The sequence below is a fragment of the Ailuropoda melanoleuca genome, chromosome 4, assembly GCF_002007445.2.
Source record: "Ailuropoda melanoleuca isolate Jingjing chromosome 4, ASM200744v2, whole genome shotgun sequence".
Classification (NCBI taxonomy): domain Eukaryota; kingdom Metazoa; phylum Chordata; class Mammalia; order Carnivora; family Ursidae; genus Ailuropoda; species Ailuropoda melanoleuca.
Genome location: NC_048221.1, coordinates 72,953,711 through 72,969,981, shown reverse-complemented (window position 1 = coordinate 72,969,981; position 16,271 = coordinate 72,953,711). Strand labels below are relative to the sequence as shown.

At 46.9% G+C, this 16,271-nt stretch overlaps 1 protein-coding gene across 2 annotated transcripts; it reads left to right on the top strand.

The window, feature by feature from the left end:
• Positions 1-5,581: 5,581 nt before the first annotated feature.
• Positions 5,582-15,329, top strand: MCFD2 (multiple coagulation factor deficiency 2, ER cargo receptor complex subunit). 2 transcript variants are annotated; one of them, XM_002912418.4, is made up of 4 exons: positions 5,582-5,681; positions 11,305-11,465; positions 12,249-12,408; positions 13,853-15,329. In XM_002912418.4, the coding sequence occupies exons 2-4, from the start codon at positions 11,317-11,319 to the stop codon at positions 13,982-13,984; spliced, it is 441 nt and encodes a 146-aa protein (XP_002912464.1). In that variant the 5' UTR covers positions 5,582-5,681; positions 11,305-11,316; the 3' UTR covers positions 13,985-15,329. The 2 variants fall into 2 exon arrangements, with proteins under 2 accessions (XP_002912464.1, XP_034514978.1); XM_034659087.1 differs by having other exon boundaries at positions 5,598-5,746.
• Positions 15,330-16,271: the final 942 nt, after the last annotated feature.

The window sequence follows — 16,271 nt, the reverse complement described above, 5'->3', positions numbered from 1 at the left end:
CCAAACAAAAACAACATGATGGTGGAGGAGAGGAGATAAATGGGATCTTAAGAAATGCTAATGTGTTTGATTTAGTAAGGGAAAGGTATATCTACTTAGAAGTTTAAGAAATCAACAGTTGTGGGATTTTTCACCAGAGGCCATGAGTTCTTTGATAATAGTCAGGGATGGAAGAAGCAAAGTCATTAAATCCCGATGGCCATCATATCCACCAGCCCCATGTACAGTATGTCTGAATTCAGAACATCCAACAGAAGCCAAAACTCAACTGTGTTCCACTCTTATCAGAATAAGAGGAGAAATATGAAGCCCTACCCCAGTGCCTTGCCTAAAGCAGATATTAGTGGCATCAGTAGTTTAAGGTACCCCCTTTGTGGTTATCTTGAGCTTTGTGTATCCTGGGACAGCCCATCTTGGTTAAGATGCAGGGCGCGTTTCATTGTTTGACGTGGGGAAGGGAACGTGATTGCCAAAGGGGAGGCTGGAAGAGAGAAGTAGCTTCACGTTCTAAGGCAGTTCCTTGTCAGGCCGGTCAATTTTAGCAGAGTGCATGTATGAAAACAGAGGGCCTGGAAAGTAATCTCTAAAACTACTCGTGCTTGGGCACCCCTTGGTACGTCTGCATGTTCTCTCGGACGTACTCATGCTTCTTGGGAACAGTGATGGGTCATTGTGATGGAATGAGGAACACAAAGAATGTAAGATAGGCTGGCTGGCTAGTTCTGATGGCTTTAAGCATAAGAGAGCTTTAAAAAAAATTAGGGGCGCCTGGCTGGCTCAGTCAGAGCATGCAACTCTTGATCTCAGGGTTGTGAGTTCAAGCCCCATGTTAGGCGTGGGGCCTACTTAAAAAAAAAAAGTTAAATTGAAAAAATCAGATACCCAGTATTTTACGTTCTTAGCTCAAACCACAGTCAGAGCCTCTAGGAGTGTCTTTAAAAAAGTCTCTTTTCTCTTAGAACTGCTGAACATAAGCAGCTAAACTCCAGATGCAGTGGCTGATATCGTGGGAACCTATATCACAACATAAGATGAATTTCTAAACCAATCCTGTCCTTCATGAGAAAGTTAAGGCATTGAATAAGATCATATAGGACCTTGGAAATTAGAATGGGGGAATTGACGCATCTGAGTGCCTGGAATTCGTAAAAGTCACTGGACTCAAATGTGATCTAAATTTATGAAGGTGAGGTCACTAGGGCTTATTGCCAGTGGAAGTGGCTTCTTTCTCCCTTCCGTCCTTGGATCCCTTGCTGGTGTCCTCTATTAGCTGAGCCAGCAGAAGACAGCTGACCAGAGAGGCTAGGAAATGCTGTTTGCTGGGGCTAGGGCCCTTGTGATGCAAAATACAATAGAGAAGATGGAGGAATGGCTCTGAAGGCAAGTATGCCCAGGACAGTCACCCCCCTGCTTTCTGCTTGTGCCACTAATGTCAGAAGCCCTGCCATGGCCTCTTATTGTCAAGTGGGATGTACTTTGCGTTCTCCTCAACCCTGTCCCAAGCTCTCGCCTGGTTTGCTTTGCTATTACACCTGGCCCCTGGGAGCGCCTGGGAATTCTTGCCTCCTTTTGCTGAACCATGCTGGAGACTGGGGACTCCTTAAGGGTGCTCTTAGGCCCTAGACGTCACCCTCAGTATTGCTTCTGGTTGTTTGGGTCCCATATTGGGCTCCCAGGGGCTTGCCATCTCCTGGAAAACACCTGGGGGAGGTAGGGACACTGCCCTGGGCTCTTCTCAAACCCCACCCAAGGCATGAACCCTTGACCGAGCTCGGGATCATCTTTAAAGGGATCCTGCCTAAAAGGGTGTCTGCTGGAGTGCTAGGGAAAGCTGATACTGAGAGAGGACCAGGAGCTTTCTGAAAGGGAGGCGTCAGGGAACAGTGGTGAGGGCTCCCGCTGGGAAGCCATACAGACGCACCCTGAGTGAATCAGTATCAAATGGAGAAGGAGAGGAAGAGCCAATAACTACCAGTCAGGTGGGAACTTCCTTATCCCCTACCACTCTCCAGTCCTTCCCCCACTCTGCCCTGGTGTGGCCACTAAAGGCAACTAGCCAGGGGAGGAAGAGCTGGTGACTGAGAGAGAGGAAAGATTGATTGATTGATTGATTGATTGATTACTTTTTCAAATATAAGACATTCTTTTTTTTTAAGATTTTCTTTTTTTTTTTAAGATTTTATTTATTATTTATTTGACAGAGAGCCAGCGAGAGAGGGAACATAAGCAAGGGGAGTGGGAGAGGGAGAGCAGGCTTCCCCCTGAGCAAGGAGCCCGATGCGGTGCTTGATCCCAGAATGTTGGGATCATGACCTGAGCCAAAGGCAGACGCTTAATGACTGAGCCACCCAGGTGCCCCCCTGAGCCAACCAGGCACCCCTAAGATTTTCTATATTTATTTGTCAGAGAGAGAGAGTGAGAGTGCATGAGCAGGGGAGTGGCAGGCAGAGGAGGCAGAGGGAGAAGCAGCTGAGCAGGGAGCCCGATGTGGGACTTGATTCCAGGACCCTGGGATCATGACCTGAGCCGAGGGCAGATACTTAATCAACTGAGCCACCCAGGCATCCCAGAAATTTGGTTTTTTTATGAGACAACTTTCTGTTCTATTTTTTTCTAGCCACATGTACATGTAACTTAGATGCAAAATATTTTTGAATTAAAATTCAAGAAATGTATATTACCAATTGTATATAATCAAATAATTATGAGGACTATACCATTATAAATGAACAACTTCCAATTTCTCTTTTTATAAAGAATTTGTTTATTTATTTATTTATTTATTTGGCAGAGAAGTGCAAACAAGGGGAGCAGCAGAGGGAGAAGCAGGCTCCCTGCTGAGCAGGGAGTTCAGTGTGGGGCTCGATCCCAGGACCCTGGGATCATGACCGGAGCTGAAGGCAGGCACTTAACTGACTGAGCCACCCAGGCGCCCCCCCCTTTTTTTTGAAGATTTTATTTATTTATTTGAGAGAGAGAGCGCACAAGTCAGGGGAGGGACAGAGGGAAAGGGAGAAGCAGACTCCCTACTGAGCAGGGTCCTAACATGGGGCTCCATCCCAGGACCCCGGGATCATAGCCCAAACTGAAGGCAGACGCCCAACCTACTGAGCCACCCAGGTGCCCTAATTTCCAATTTCAACTAGACCTTCAGTTTAGGCCAGAAAGGCTTCAATTTGCTTTCCCAGTTACACTATGATGATTTCAAACTTTGACCTGCTCAGTCTCCCTGCCCCTCTTCCAATCACAGTGCTGTCAGAAAATAGCCATGCCTCCCAAATCTCTGGCTAGTACCCATCTGGGCTTTGGATCCTCTCTCTCCTGCCTCCTTAGTAACCTTATCCTTTCAATTGTATCCACTCTGCTGTCTCTTCAAGCTTATCTTTGGTGCCTCCTTTCCAAAAGGCTGTAGGCATACACGGTTCACTCCATCTCAAAGACGACCCTTCCTGGATCCTATGTCCCCTCTAGCTATGTTCCTTTCCCTTCACAGCCAGTGCTTAGAAGATTTGCCCGTATCTGCTATACCCAGGGCTTGCCTACCAGCTGCTCATCAGGCACTGCAATCCGGCTGCTGCCCAGTCCTCCCCATGAGCTGCTCCCTGAGCCCCCAGTGACCTCACCTTGATGAACTGAGCCCACATCTCACGTGGCCTCTGTGTCACTTAGGAATGCTTTGGAATGCAAGTGAGAGTGTTGGAAGAATGGGGAACAACAGAACCTTCCCATGCTCTTGCTGATGTATAAATTGTCACAGCCATTTGGGAAAACTTTTGGCAGCATCAAATAATGCCGAACATCTGTGTTCCCTGTGAGCCAGCAATTTCTATTCCGAGGTAGATACCTGACGGAGATGTGAACAGATGTGCAACAAAAGAAATGTTCTACAACATTCAAAGCAGCATTATTTGTAATGGCCTCAAACCCAGATGTGCTTAGACAGTAGAAGAGAACAGCATACAGAAATGAGAACGATCTAATATAGGTTGAACGATATAGGTTGAGCAGAAGATAAGCCAGTAAAAAGTACCTAAGAAAGAATAGCCAATGAGGTAGGAGGACCAAGAGTGCATGATGTCAGAAAACAAGAGAACAAAGTGTTTCAAAGTGGGAGTGGTTGGCCATGTTGAATAGTACTGAGAGGGCAAATAAAAACAGAGAACAGAGAAGGGACCACGCGATTTGCATAGAGATAGTAGTTTCAGTAGCATGGTGGGGAAGAAACCAGAAAGCAAGCTTATATGATGGTGGTAATTGTCTATTAGAGAGGGAGCAATTGGTAATTCAAGAGAGAGCTGATAGAGGTTAAGATCCATAGAAAAAGTGGAAGCATTGGGCAACAGAACGAGAGTAAAAGACCATGTCTTATTTGTATCTAGTAGCTTCTAGCACAGTGTCTAGTACATAAGAAGGACTCAAGAAATGTTACTCAATCAGTGAATAAATGAGCAAATGAAAGAATGGAAGGATGGCAGATTCAGGGCTGAAGAATAAACTAGGTCAAACAACTTCAGAGTAAGGAAAGAAGGGCATCTTGAATTAACAGGGTTTCTTCAGGGACTTTGGAATCCTGGGCTTTTTCTCTGGGAGAGGGTTGACAGATTTCAATCCCAGTTGAAGGTGGGAGAAGGAATGAGGCACTGTCAATGGTAGTTACCTTGGCCAACTTTCAAGGTACTAATCTGCTAGAGCAGAATGCAGGGAGGGTTCTGGGATCATCTACTTAACCTCTTTCTCTCCCAGTCTCTCCCTTTCTGGGAGACTCATGAAAGATGAGTATGCATCTTTATGAACACAAGTGGGATAGGGGATTTAAAAAGTGACAGTCCCACGTTCATTTACCCATCTGGTCAGCAGATATTCATGGAACAGTCTTGTATAGGGGAAAGTTTTAAGTGCAGGATTATGCGGGGACTTCTCATTTGTTTGTGCATCTGTTTTGTTTTGTTTTTGCTTGAAGTGCTTTGTCTTCTAAGACAGCAGGTGATTCCACGAACTGCACAAGTAAAGTAGTATTTGAACTGGGCTGCCCATAAAATCTTGGTGGGACTCGTGCAACATGAGTGAAAGGTATTGCAGATGATGCGGCTTGTGGAATACAGCAAGCAGAGGCTGGAAGTAAGCCAATCTGGGAATCGCAGTATCCGTGGCTGGCCCCAGCGTCTTCTAGGTGTTTCATCAGGAGGAGAATTAGGATTCCTATGATCTTTCCTCCCAACCTTCAGTCGGAGGAACCAAGGAACCTATACAGGTGGAGGCAGAGTGAAAGCCAGCTGTAGCGTCCGACCCACCCACATTAACCATCCTACATCCCACGCTGGACTGCATTCCTACATTCCCAGCAACCTGCAAACACCCTGGAAGGCTCAGGTAGCCCAACCCGGACCCAAGCCGACTGTCGCCCTAGGGAAGGCAGGCAGGCACAGGAACTGCGTCTGCTTGGCTCTTGCTTGGCTTGAGCTCTTCACACGTGGAGTCACCCCAACGGTCCACACCGCCGGAGCCGGGCAGGGGCGGGGCTCTTTGGCGCCAATGGGCGGGCAGAAGGTAGCGCGCGTGCGCACGGCGAGTCGGGTCGGGGGGGCGGGGCCACGTAAAAGCGTTCTGTGAACGGGTGCTGGCGAGGTTCATGTTGGATGCTTTGCGTCTGAGGAGAACTGCTTGGAAACGGGGCAGTGAGGGTGAGTGAACCCGAGAACACCTGAGACCGGGGCTTCGGCCTCTGAGGCCCGTGACTCGACCCTAGGTAATGAGGTCGGTGGGGCCAGCACGCAGGGGTCCGCAGCAGGGCAGGATTCCGGCGCCCTTCTTCCCCGCTCGGAGCCTCGGGCTCAGGTCGGGGGGCCCGAACGGCCTGGTTGGGGACTCGGCTTCTGAGCTGCCTCAAGAAGCTTAGCCGGCTGGGAGCAGAGCCTCTTTCCTGGAATAGAGGCCGCCGGGGGCTTTGAAGCCAGATGGGTCCGGCCGGGGCCAAGTCCCTGCTTTCTTGGACGACCTGTACGGGGCCCCGGCCGTTACTCTCCGTCTGCCGCCGGTATGCCCGTCTCGGTTCAGGAGAGAGAACAAACAGGTCCTGGGCCGGGCGAGTGGAAGGCAGGGGAAGCGGACCTCCTCTTGTATCTCCTGTCTGGGCATGGCACCGCCAAGCACCCGGCGCCCAAGCCAGAAACGTGGGCGTCATTCTCCCGTCCGGCACGGCACCCCTTTACCCACTCAGTCGAATCCATCGAACATCTCCCTTAGTTATTTCCACTTCATCCCTGATCCACAGCCCCTCTGCTGCCGCTAGTTCAGGCCACCATTTCCCCTGGACTACCTCAGTAGCCTTCTGACTGGTCCCCTGTACCTCTTGATCCTCTGTAGTTTATTATGTACTGGAAAGCCAGAGTGATATCTTAAAACAGATCTGATCGTCACTGGACGCCTTCCCCCACTCGTTTTCCGTCCTTCAGTGGGTTCTCAGTGTTCTTGAAAGCTCTAAAACAGAGCTTATATAGGCCCTTCATGAACTGTCTTTTTACTCTTTTTGCCTTACTCTAGTTCTCTTCTCCCCTCTGCTCCAATGGATTAGGTTCCTTGGCCAAACAACCCTCCTTATCAAATGGACGAGGTATAGTTCCTGCTTATCCTAGAGTACCAGATTTCAGTTCCCTGCCAGCCTGCAGAATTATTCCGACAAGCTAATCATATCCTTCCATCTGCCTCTACTGTGTCTTCAACCTTTTTTTTCGTTCCTGGATTGGACCAAGTTTTTTACAGGCTTAGGTGTTGGTTATATTTTTTTCATTCTGCCTGAAGTACTACACTTTAGTTGAAAAAATCCTTCTCATCCTTCATGTGTTACTCAAGGTGTGGGTTGGGGTTTCGGTGGTACTCCGTGGGTGTGTTTACTGGTCTCTTTTCGACCCAGGCTGTAGTCAAGTGTAACGGGAGCCCATATGGGTCACAGTTCTGTCCTCTGTCTTCAGTACCTTGTGTGGCACCAGGCTGTTAGTAAAGACTGTGTTGCTTGAATGCATAAATGAAGCATGTCTGCTCCATGGGCTCCCCAAATAAACATATAGATCGAGTTATTAAATGCCCTGCTTTTCAGAACCAATTCTCAACCCCCACCCCCAACCCATGTAGCAATTTCTTTGGCCTAGGAACCTGGCTCTGTTCTTGCCTTCAGTCCAGGACCATAGCAGTGGTAAATGGGAAGTATTGTTCAGAGTTTTTCTTTGGCACTGATTTTGGGTACAGGATGTCTGGATATTGGTGAGTATGACTGCTTTGAGTCTGAATTAACTGAGGGCCGCTGGCAGGAGAGAAGAGCTGCTAACAGCTGCTGCAGTCTTTATGGGAGGAAGGCTGGCTCCAAACTCTTACATGCTGATAGAGCCAATGACACAATGGGAGGAGAGGGTGGGAGAAGCTGGCCACGCCAGCCCTAGTGGGAGGGCACGAAAGAGAAGTTATTTTTCCAACTTAGGCCATATCTTCTGTGATAGGGAACAACATATCTGGGTGCCAGAACCCATTGCCCTGAGTCAGATGTGAAGGTGCGCTATTCTCCGGGCAGCTTTACACTTTGTGATTGGTTGAGTAAGGGAGAGACAGATAAGATAGGCTCCTGGCCCTCACAGAGGGAGGCAAAGAGAACAGTGTGTGACTGTATGTTGTGAGAGGCTGCAGACCGAGGTGGGAGGAGAGAATGACTGGTGTGGCTGGAAGAATCCCTGGATGACATGTGAACGTGGCCTGGAAAGGAGAGAGAGGACAGATTAATGGGCCAGTGGGAGCAAAGGCCCTGGGCCTGGAAGAGGCTGCTGAATCAGCGAGGGGAGCCCTGTTACACTCCAGGCACTGCAAAAGACCCACCACTGAGCATAGTCTGGCACTTTCCTCCTAGAACTGAGGCTCCTCCTTGTGAAGGATGTCTCAAAGCATGGGTTGGGTTCTGAAGTTGTTTTCAGAAGTCTTTCCTTTGGATTTTTTTCTAGTCTGGCCTTTGTAATTTCTCAAAGAAGGCAGTGAGCTTGGGAACTGCTAGGGCTTATCTACCGGGCTGTTTGCTCATGGCCTTGAACTAAGTCATTAGGGTATGGGTGATGCAACATGTTCTTCAGGCAAGGGGAGTTGTTTATGTTTCTTTTGGAATGTGACAGTTTAATTTGTTAGGTGACAGTCAGATTCCCTGTTTTCGTTGTAGCTCTTGGAAGGAACGTTCCTCCTCTGTAGATTGGGCTTTTATTGTGTTCTGTTAGAAACCTGCTACAGTGAACCAATATGGGACATGTTCAAAACCAGTGGTTCTTGGCCTTTATTCTGCTTCCCTAGAAGAAGGGGTAATGTGGACCCATAGTTACTGTATTGCTTATCACTTGGTTGCTTTTTGGTGTTATTTCAGTAGAACCTGTCCCTCTTACACACACTTACAATTTGATATATTAAGCCTCCAACCATATAGTTATAGGAAATGGTGCTATGGGTTCATTGATTACTCAGCTGATAGGTATCTCCAAAAAAAAAAAAAAAAGGTTTTATGCTCAGTTACATGGAGATTAAAACTTGGCAGCATACCTGTGAAGGTGAGATTCCCCCCCAACCCCTAAGGGCCATGGCACATAGGCTGAGAACTGCCAGCTTTTGTGTCAAGCCCTGTTGCCTGATGCTGGGAATATGGATTTGGTCCCTGCCCTTAGAGAGCTCAGTCCAGCAGGGAGCACTTACCAGTAATCAGGCAGTTCTCAGGGTCACATTCACAGCAGTTGTTAGACAGGACCCTTCTGAAGGGAGGCAGTGGGGAGCATACGGGAAGGATGCCTAAGCCAGACTTGGAATTGAAGAAGGCTTGCTGGAGAGAGAGATGTCTGTTGTGCATGAGTCTAAGAGGTTTGGGAGGAACTGGCTTTCCTCTCTGCTCTCTCTCCTGTCCCAGAACTCTAAGATACGTGGTTAGACCAAGCTGCTCTGCTCTGGCCTGGGCAGTCACTGCTGGGAGTAACCTGAGACCTTGTTTTCAGGTACCAGGTACAGTGGCAGTGGCCTTGTCAGGGTCTGAACAGTTTTATTTGATAAAACTGGAAATGTAGTTTCTGTTCCTGAATTGTTTTCTAGAGATGAGAATTAAATGAAAGCCCCCCCCATACAGATTGGAACAAAATTATGGGATAAATTACATTAAATACATATTTATAAAGAAAAAAATATGTTTTTAGTAGAAACTTTGGAATTCATAGAAAAAAAGAGGAAAAATCAGAATCACACCTCATAATTCAGAAAATAATATTTAACAGTTTTTAGTCACTCTTCTAGGAATGAAATATACAGACACTTTTTTTTTCTTACAGAACTATTCTTTATAGACTGGCAGGCTGCTCTTATTTTAAATGTATATTAAGAATCTTTTCTTATTGTTAAGTATGACATTGCATTATGATGTCCCTATACAGTAGTACGATTAGATGCTGCTTTTTGGCCCCCTGGAAGTTATATCCCAGTGATGGTTGTTCCCTTAGGGAGGGGACTGTTGGAGGGAATACCGTGGGAAATATTCCCATACGTTGTAGGGATGACACTGTCCCAGAGTCCCACCTTTTGGGATGGGTGAGGGGGCTGCATCACCGGTACTTCTTAGCCCCAGGTGCAGGGAGTAGAGATAGCAGCAGCTTTGGAGTGAGCTGTGTGTGTGGTGGGTGCAAGGGAATGACCAGTACCTTAAGCTTTCTCTTTACTGCTGTCAGTTTGGGGTTGTGGCTACAGTTGGCTCTTTAGAAATCACTGGCCTTGGGGCGCCTGGGTGGCTCAGATGGTTGGGCGTCTGCCTTTGTCTCGGGGTCCTGGGATCAGCCCCAGGTTGGGCTCCCTGCTCGGCGGGGGGCCTGCTTCTCCCTCTCCCTCCTCCCCTCCCCCTCCTCCTCATGCTGTCTGGCTTGCACACAGCAATTAAAATTAAAAAATCTTGAAAGAAAGAAAGAAAGAAAGAAAAGAAAGAAAGAAAGAAAGAAAAGAAAGAAAGAAAGAAAGAAAGAAAGAAAGAAAAATCGCTGGCCTTGTTACCAGCAGAATCTTCTATGCCTTTTGGAAGGTGAATGTGTAGTCTTTGTGTTGGAGTGGAGGTCTCTTGGCGGTCCTTCACCTTCCTTTTTGAGGTCAGTCTATAAGCCCCTGGAAGGACTGGTAATTTTAGTTTAACAAACAGTTAGTAGAAGCCTGCCTGAGCCTTGGTGGGGAGTGCTGGGACCGAAGCACTCCTGCCCTCAGGAGCTTGCGGTGGAGCTGACTATGTCTTGTTGACCACAATTCCAGGTCTAGCCAAACTCTGGGAGTATTTGATGGCATCCTATGTAGTTCTTCTTTCCACTGCTCTTGCACTGCTCTTTCACAGTGGTTGGGTTACCTGCCTCTGTCACAGTCCTGGGAGATGGATGAGGCAGGGGTTAATGTCCTTTTCTACGTGTCCCCAACTGTAGGCCTTCATGTGACCTGCCTCATTGCTTCCCTTAACTACCACATTCCTATCTCTGGTCTTGCTCCACTAAGTACCTTCCCCTCACTGTGCTGCTGGATGAGCCATTCTGAAATCTAGCTCTATCTCCTCTCCCATTCACAAATCCTCAGTGGTTCCCCATTCATCCTCCAGAAACTTCAGCCTAGTGTGCAAAGCCCTATCCCATACAGCCTAGTCAACCTCTGTGTCCTTTGTCCTCTGTTCTGCCTGCTTCATACCCTCTAGGCTGTTCCCATCTGAACCACTTGGAGTTTCTTTCCCACTTGTCTGACCTGCTTCTCGCTCACACCATTGCTGTAGTCCTTCAGTCCCTGCACATCCAGTGTGTGCTTGTCTGTCCAGGCCCAGAAGTGTCCCCAGGTCTGTCAGCCTTCCCTGATGCCCTGATTTTCCCTCACCCAGAGGAAATTTCTTCCTCTGAACTTTCAGTTTTGTTTTTCTTTAGAACACCTCACTTTCTGCCTTATTAGTGTTCTTCATAGGAAGTATTTTACCAGACTGTAAGCTTCTTGTAGACAGGAATAATCTTCAAATCCCTGTAAGCTCTCATTGAATTGCTTGGCATTCTGAAGGAACTTTAGGAAATGTCATGGAGCCCTCCCACCCCCCATTTGAGTGATGGGGACTTGGAGTACCCAAGGTCATCCCACAGTCTAGTGGCAGAGCTGGCCTTGGGCCCAGTTGGACATGTTCTTTTCTGCAGTCTTGTTCCTTTCACTGAGTTCCTTCCCCAGGAGCACACTGTGTCACATTTTGAAAGAACCTTAGCTCTGGTGTTTTCACCTGCACCTTCTGTGTTCCCCACCTCCCAGGTACCAGCGACCATGCGATCTCTGTGGCTGCTCAGAACCCCCTTCCTGTGTGGCCTGCTCTGGGCCTTTTGTGCTCCGGGTGCCAGGGCTGAGGAACCTGGGGCCAGCTTCTCCCATCCCGGCAGCGTGGGCCTGGATAAGAATACAGTGCACGACCAAGAGTACGTATTCAGCCAGGGCTGGGGTCCTAGGGCCTCCCATCCGCAGCTGCAGCCTGTGGCCAGCTGCGATGGCTCCCTCCATCCGGTCTTCCTTCCATTATTTGTACAACTTGACATTTTTCAAGAATAATACTTAGTCCTTAGAGCCACCTGTAAATCAGGCAGTCTTTTTTCCATCATTGTTTGATAGATGGAGGATCTTGAGGCCCACATGGGATAAATGACTTGCCTGAATTCATTCTGTCCCTCTCTCTTTCACCACAGACAGACATGCAGACACCGCCCCAATACACACATTCATACTCGTGTGTGCACACACATTCTCACACACATACAGACAAGTAGTAATGGCAGAACCCAGGATAGAACTAAGGTTTCTTGACTGACCAGACATTTTTCTTTTTTTATTGGCACATTTAAACATTGAGTTATTTGTTGAAACTTTTGTCCTTGACCAGTTAGCCTCACACATTGTTATCCTTAAATTGGTTTGAAAACATTTTTTTAATTGCTAGCCCCCAAAGGTGTTATAACAGCATTCTAATAATAAAGAGGGAAAAACACTTCTAATCTTGCCAGCCTAACAGGTGAACTGTTTGACTTTTTCCCTGCCCCTTTCATGGCCTTGCCCGTATCTATCATCCTTAAGTGTGCTCTGCCACGGTTTCTGTTTGGTTTTCTGGGATGGGTGAACTTTAAGATCTTGACCTTTTCAGGATTTAAGTTTTTGGCATGATCCTGAGGTTGTTGCCGAGTGGTCTGAGTCTAACTGTTGGTTTTTAGGCATATCATGGAGCATCTAGAAGGTGTCATCAACAAACCAGAAGCAGAGATGTCCCCACAGGAGCTGCAGCTCCATTATTTCAAAATGCATGATTATGATGGCAATAATTTGCTTGATGGCCTAGAACTCTCCACAGCCATTACTCACGTCCATAAGGAGGTAGGTCAGCCGTGGCTCTGTGGACAGCCTCCCCCCACCGCCCCCGGCATTTCCATCCCCAGTCTTGATGGACCTGTGTTGTCCTTGTACAACAGTATTGCTGCATCTCCTTTTTCTGCTTGCCATTCCATTCTGCCTCTTCCCATTCAGAGCCCCTTCTAACAAAGGGTGACCTACTGAGGCAGAAGCCCTAGGGCCTTGTATCTCTGACAAGTGCTACAGGCATTTCTCCTGCACCCTGGAGTTTGAGAACCAGTGCCCAAAGGACAGACCACATTAAAATGCAGAGCAGGGGAGAAATTGTTTTATTTGAGGAGAGTGGTGAACCAGGGGACCAAGGGGTCGAGGGACTCAGCAATAATTGAGGATTTGTATGATATTATACAGTTATCCATATGAAGCCGTTTATAGAGCACTTTCAAGTGGGTTAGAGAGCTCGTTTGATCTTTGCAACAGCCTGTGAGTAGGCAGGGCAGGTACTGTTATTACCTCGAGTTTAGAGGTGAGGGAACTGAAATCAAGAAGTTCTGTCTCCAGGTCTAGTGTCTGTCCCACTCTGCCACACTGCAGTCTCTATAGGGAGGAAGACAGACAGAGCTGGGGATGTGCGTGTGCTCCTATTGGCTGCCAGAAGAGCAGATTTGGGTTTGCTTTGAAGGCAGTGGGGAGCACTAATGGCTTAGTGCGGCAGAATGGCAGTGTCACGGGAAGATCGTTGGCTGTGGGAGGCAGACTGATGGATGTGGGGAGTGACTTGCATCAGGGAGAGAACCTGGGATTCAGCAGTCCTGGCAGGACAGGCTGGTGGTGGTGGTAGGAGAGCAAAGGGTGCACAGGGGTCGAGGTGGCAACGGAAGAATCAGCCAAGGATGTGAGCAGCGTTAGCTTAGCACTCGGCACAGTGAGTGCTGCTGTATCTGCTTCTGGAGCAGGGCCAGTACCTTCACCCCCCAAATTGTAACAGGTTCTTCTGGTCAGCAGCGCCTTCCTCTTCTTGTTCTGACCCCAAGATGCTGTCCAGTGCAGACTGCTTGCACTTCTCAGTGCACGTTGTGCCCAGAGCTGACCCTCGGGAGAGCCTGGGTTGTGAGCTTTTCTCTAAGATGGGTTTGTGGGAATTAGGAACCTCATAATTCTGTGTAAGCCAGACCTAGCTTTCTACAGCGAACGCGTATTACTTTTGTAATTAGGAAAGAATGGAAAGTAATTTTTAAAACAAATAAGCAAGGGCCTGCTTTGATTGCATCTTTCTTTTTAACTGGCAAATATAAATCTAAATTGGATTGTTGTGAATTGACTCTGATATGTGGTTTGTGGATTCTGAGAAGTAGCCACATGCTACACTAAAGGAGCTTTTGGACACATGAGCACGGACATTTTAGACATTAGCTAAACACTTCCAGTAAAATGTGCGACTAATCATTGTCTAATTTGTGTTTTGTAGGAAGGGAATGAACAGGCCCCACCAATGAGTGAAGCTGAACTGATTAACTTAATAGATGGTGTTCTGAGAGATGATGACAAGAACAATGATGGTTACATTGACTATGCTGAATTTGCAAAATCACTGCAGTAGACATTGTTTGGCCACCTAGTTATATGCAAATGTGACCTGTTACAATGTGATCGAACACTTTTGGTAATGCAAAATAACTCATTTCCAACTACTGCGACAGCACTTTGGTAAAAACCTGTAGCAGTTTATTACACTGGGGTGAGAAAGAGAGATCAAGAGAAATATAAGAGAAATGGGACCCATCACAGTCCCCAAGTACTGTTCAATCTCTTACTGGACAAGGGCTTGATTATAGAATCCTTTTAAGAATATTGGATAATTGGAGCGTAGTACTCAGGAACTTGACTGTAGAACACCGATAGTCTCTTGGTTTTCATTCATGCTACCTGAAAAGTAAGACAAGCTTTGCCAAGTGGACACACTTTTCAGTAACAGTGAAGGAATAGCATAAATGCCAAATTTTTCCCCTGGTGGATCCTGTCTCTTGAGGTAACGTGGTCAGTATTCTGCAGAGTTCCCCCGGCCTGAATGATGACGTGCCCCTGGGCAAGGGAGTATTCGGCTATTTCAAAGCCGCTGCATAAGAAGGAAGCCAGATCCTGAGTTCAGCTCACCTTTGTATCTAAGATTCTGTATCTTCTGGCACTTGGAAATGACACACCATTGACCTACGTGATTAACATTTTTTAGTTTTTCAGTACTTTATAGAACTACTGCCACATCCTTTCTTTTATGTCTTCTTCAACTTAGGAAAGACCTTGAATTTAAAAGTGTTCTTTATTCTAATCATTAGCAAATGTTTAGCTTTCTTAATATTTGTATTTAACCCTTGTTTCTAGGGTTTGTGTTTGAGGTTTAGGAACTATATGGGACACAAGGACTGTATCCCTCCTGCTTGGTGCAGCGGGGGTAAAGCTACTAGCTGGTCTTGCCTAAGTGAGGAGTGAGATCACCACGCACCAATTGCTGCAAGCTATGTTTAGAAGGAATGGTGTTTAAATTACCTCTTCTAGCTTCAATATGTGAATTCTTTCAGATCAGGAAAGATTAGAAATAGAAGCCTAAAAACGTTAACAGTGCGAATCTCTTTAATGTTTGAAAATGAGAAACAGCAGCAAATTGTAATTTGGTTTATTGGATGTGATGGATGTGCGGGATGGAAAACCCAAAATGATAGTTGAATGGGGGAGAAAACTGCATAGGATTTGCTGTAAGACGTATAGAGACTTATTTTCGTTATTAAAGTATTCTTATAAGAAAACATGTATTTGTAAAAATGGTTTCTTGTGTCAAGTATTTGTGCAATCAGAGCTGAATTGTAAACTATTCTTGTAATATCTAGTTATTTTGAAAGATTTATATGATGGATCCTGGATATATGACCAATAAAAGTGTTGAAACAAAATAAAGAGCAGTTGATTTCGTCCACATAGGGGTCTTCTCCTCCCACGTGAAGGTTTTGTTAATTTAATACAGATGTTTACATGTGCCTACCCCATCACAGGCCCTACGACCCTCCCTGGCTATGCCCTGTTCCTTTTGGCAGGGGTAGATTCCAAGTAATCAGTCGCTTTCCCCTTTGATGCATTTCTTCTTCTGAATGAAATCACTTTTTGGACCTTTCTTCCCTGGCCACGTTCAGATCATGAGAGCATTGTCTAGCTTAGGAAAATGCTGTGTTTTCTCCTGGAGTCTGGCGACTGTTTTTTCTTTGCCAGAAAATTTAATTAGGTAGCATTTTTGAAAGCTTCCCAGGTCCAAGCAAAAAGCACAGTCTCCCCTGGCGTTTTGGGAGTAGCACTTCGTTCTGCCATTTGAAAAGGAAAGAGGGACGGAGGGAAGGAAGTTAACCATTGCCTTCTCTCTCCCTTGCCCCCCAAGATCCTTGGATCTTGCACTGGCTCTTCGTCATCCAGAGCTGCCCCTCTGGATGGATCTAATGAGTGGCTCATAGCAGAACGTCATACTGAGCTGGCAGCTAGGAAGGGACTGGGGCAACTGGAGAGAGAAGCAGATCCTCAGGAGGCAGAGTCACCCCATTAAATAGACAAGACGGACACCTCCTTCCTCCTCCACAGCTGGCTTCTCTTTATAATTATTTCATTCTGGCCTTTGTGGTCCTGTTTAGCAAATGTCCCTAGTAGGAGGAGCCTGTGATATGAGGGACATAGAGACATTCCTTGCATACCCTCTCTTGACCTCTTCTCTCCTACACAATACCTTAGCCTTCTCATAGCCCGTCCCAAGGATTTTTCAGAATGTATAAGGAACATCTCTGTACTTCAGGTTCCTTGTCTCTAAAATGGAGATAAACATACCCAAGGGAGGCAGCCTTATATGAGCGTAA

Excerpts from the sequence above, each read along its gene's own strand:
- MCFD2 (XM_002912418.4), top strand. The coding sequence starts at position 11,317 with ATGCGATCTCTGTGGCTGCTCAGAACCCCCTTCCTGTGTGGCCTGCTC. Across the intron at positions 11,466-12,248 it reads AATACAGTGCACGACCAAGA|GCATATCATGGAGCATCTAG; the intron begins GTACGTATTCAG and ends GTTGGTTTTTAG. Across the intron at positions 12,409-13,852 it reads TTACTCACGTCCATAAGGAG|GAAGGGAATGAACAGGCCCC; the intron begins GTAGGTCAGCCG and ends TGTGTTTTGTAG.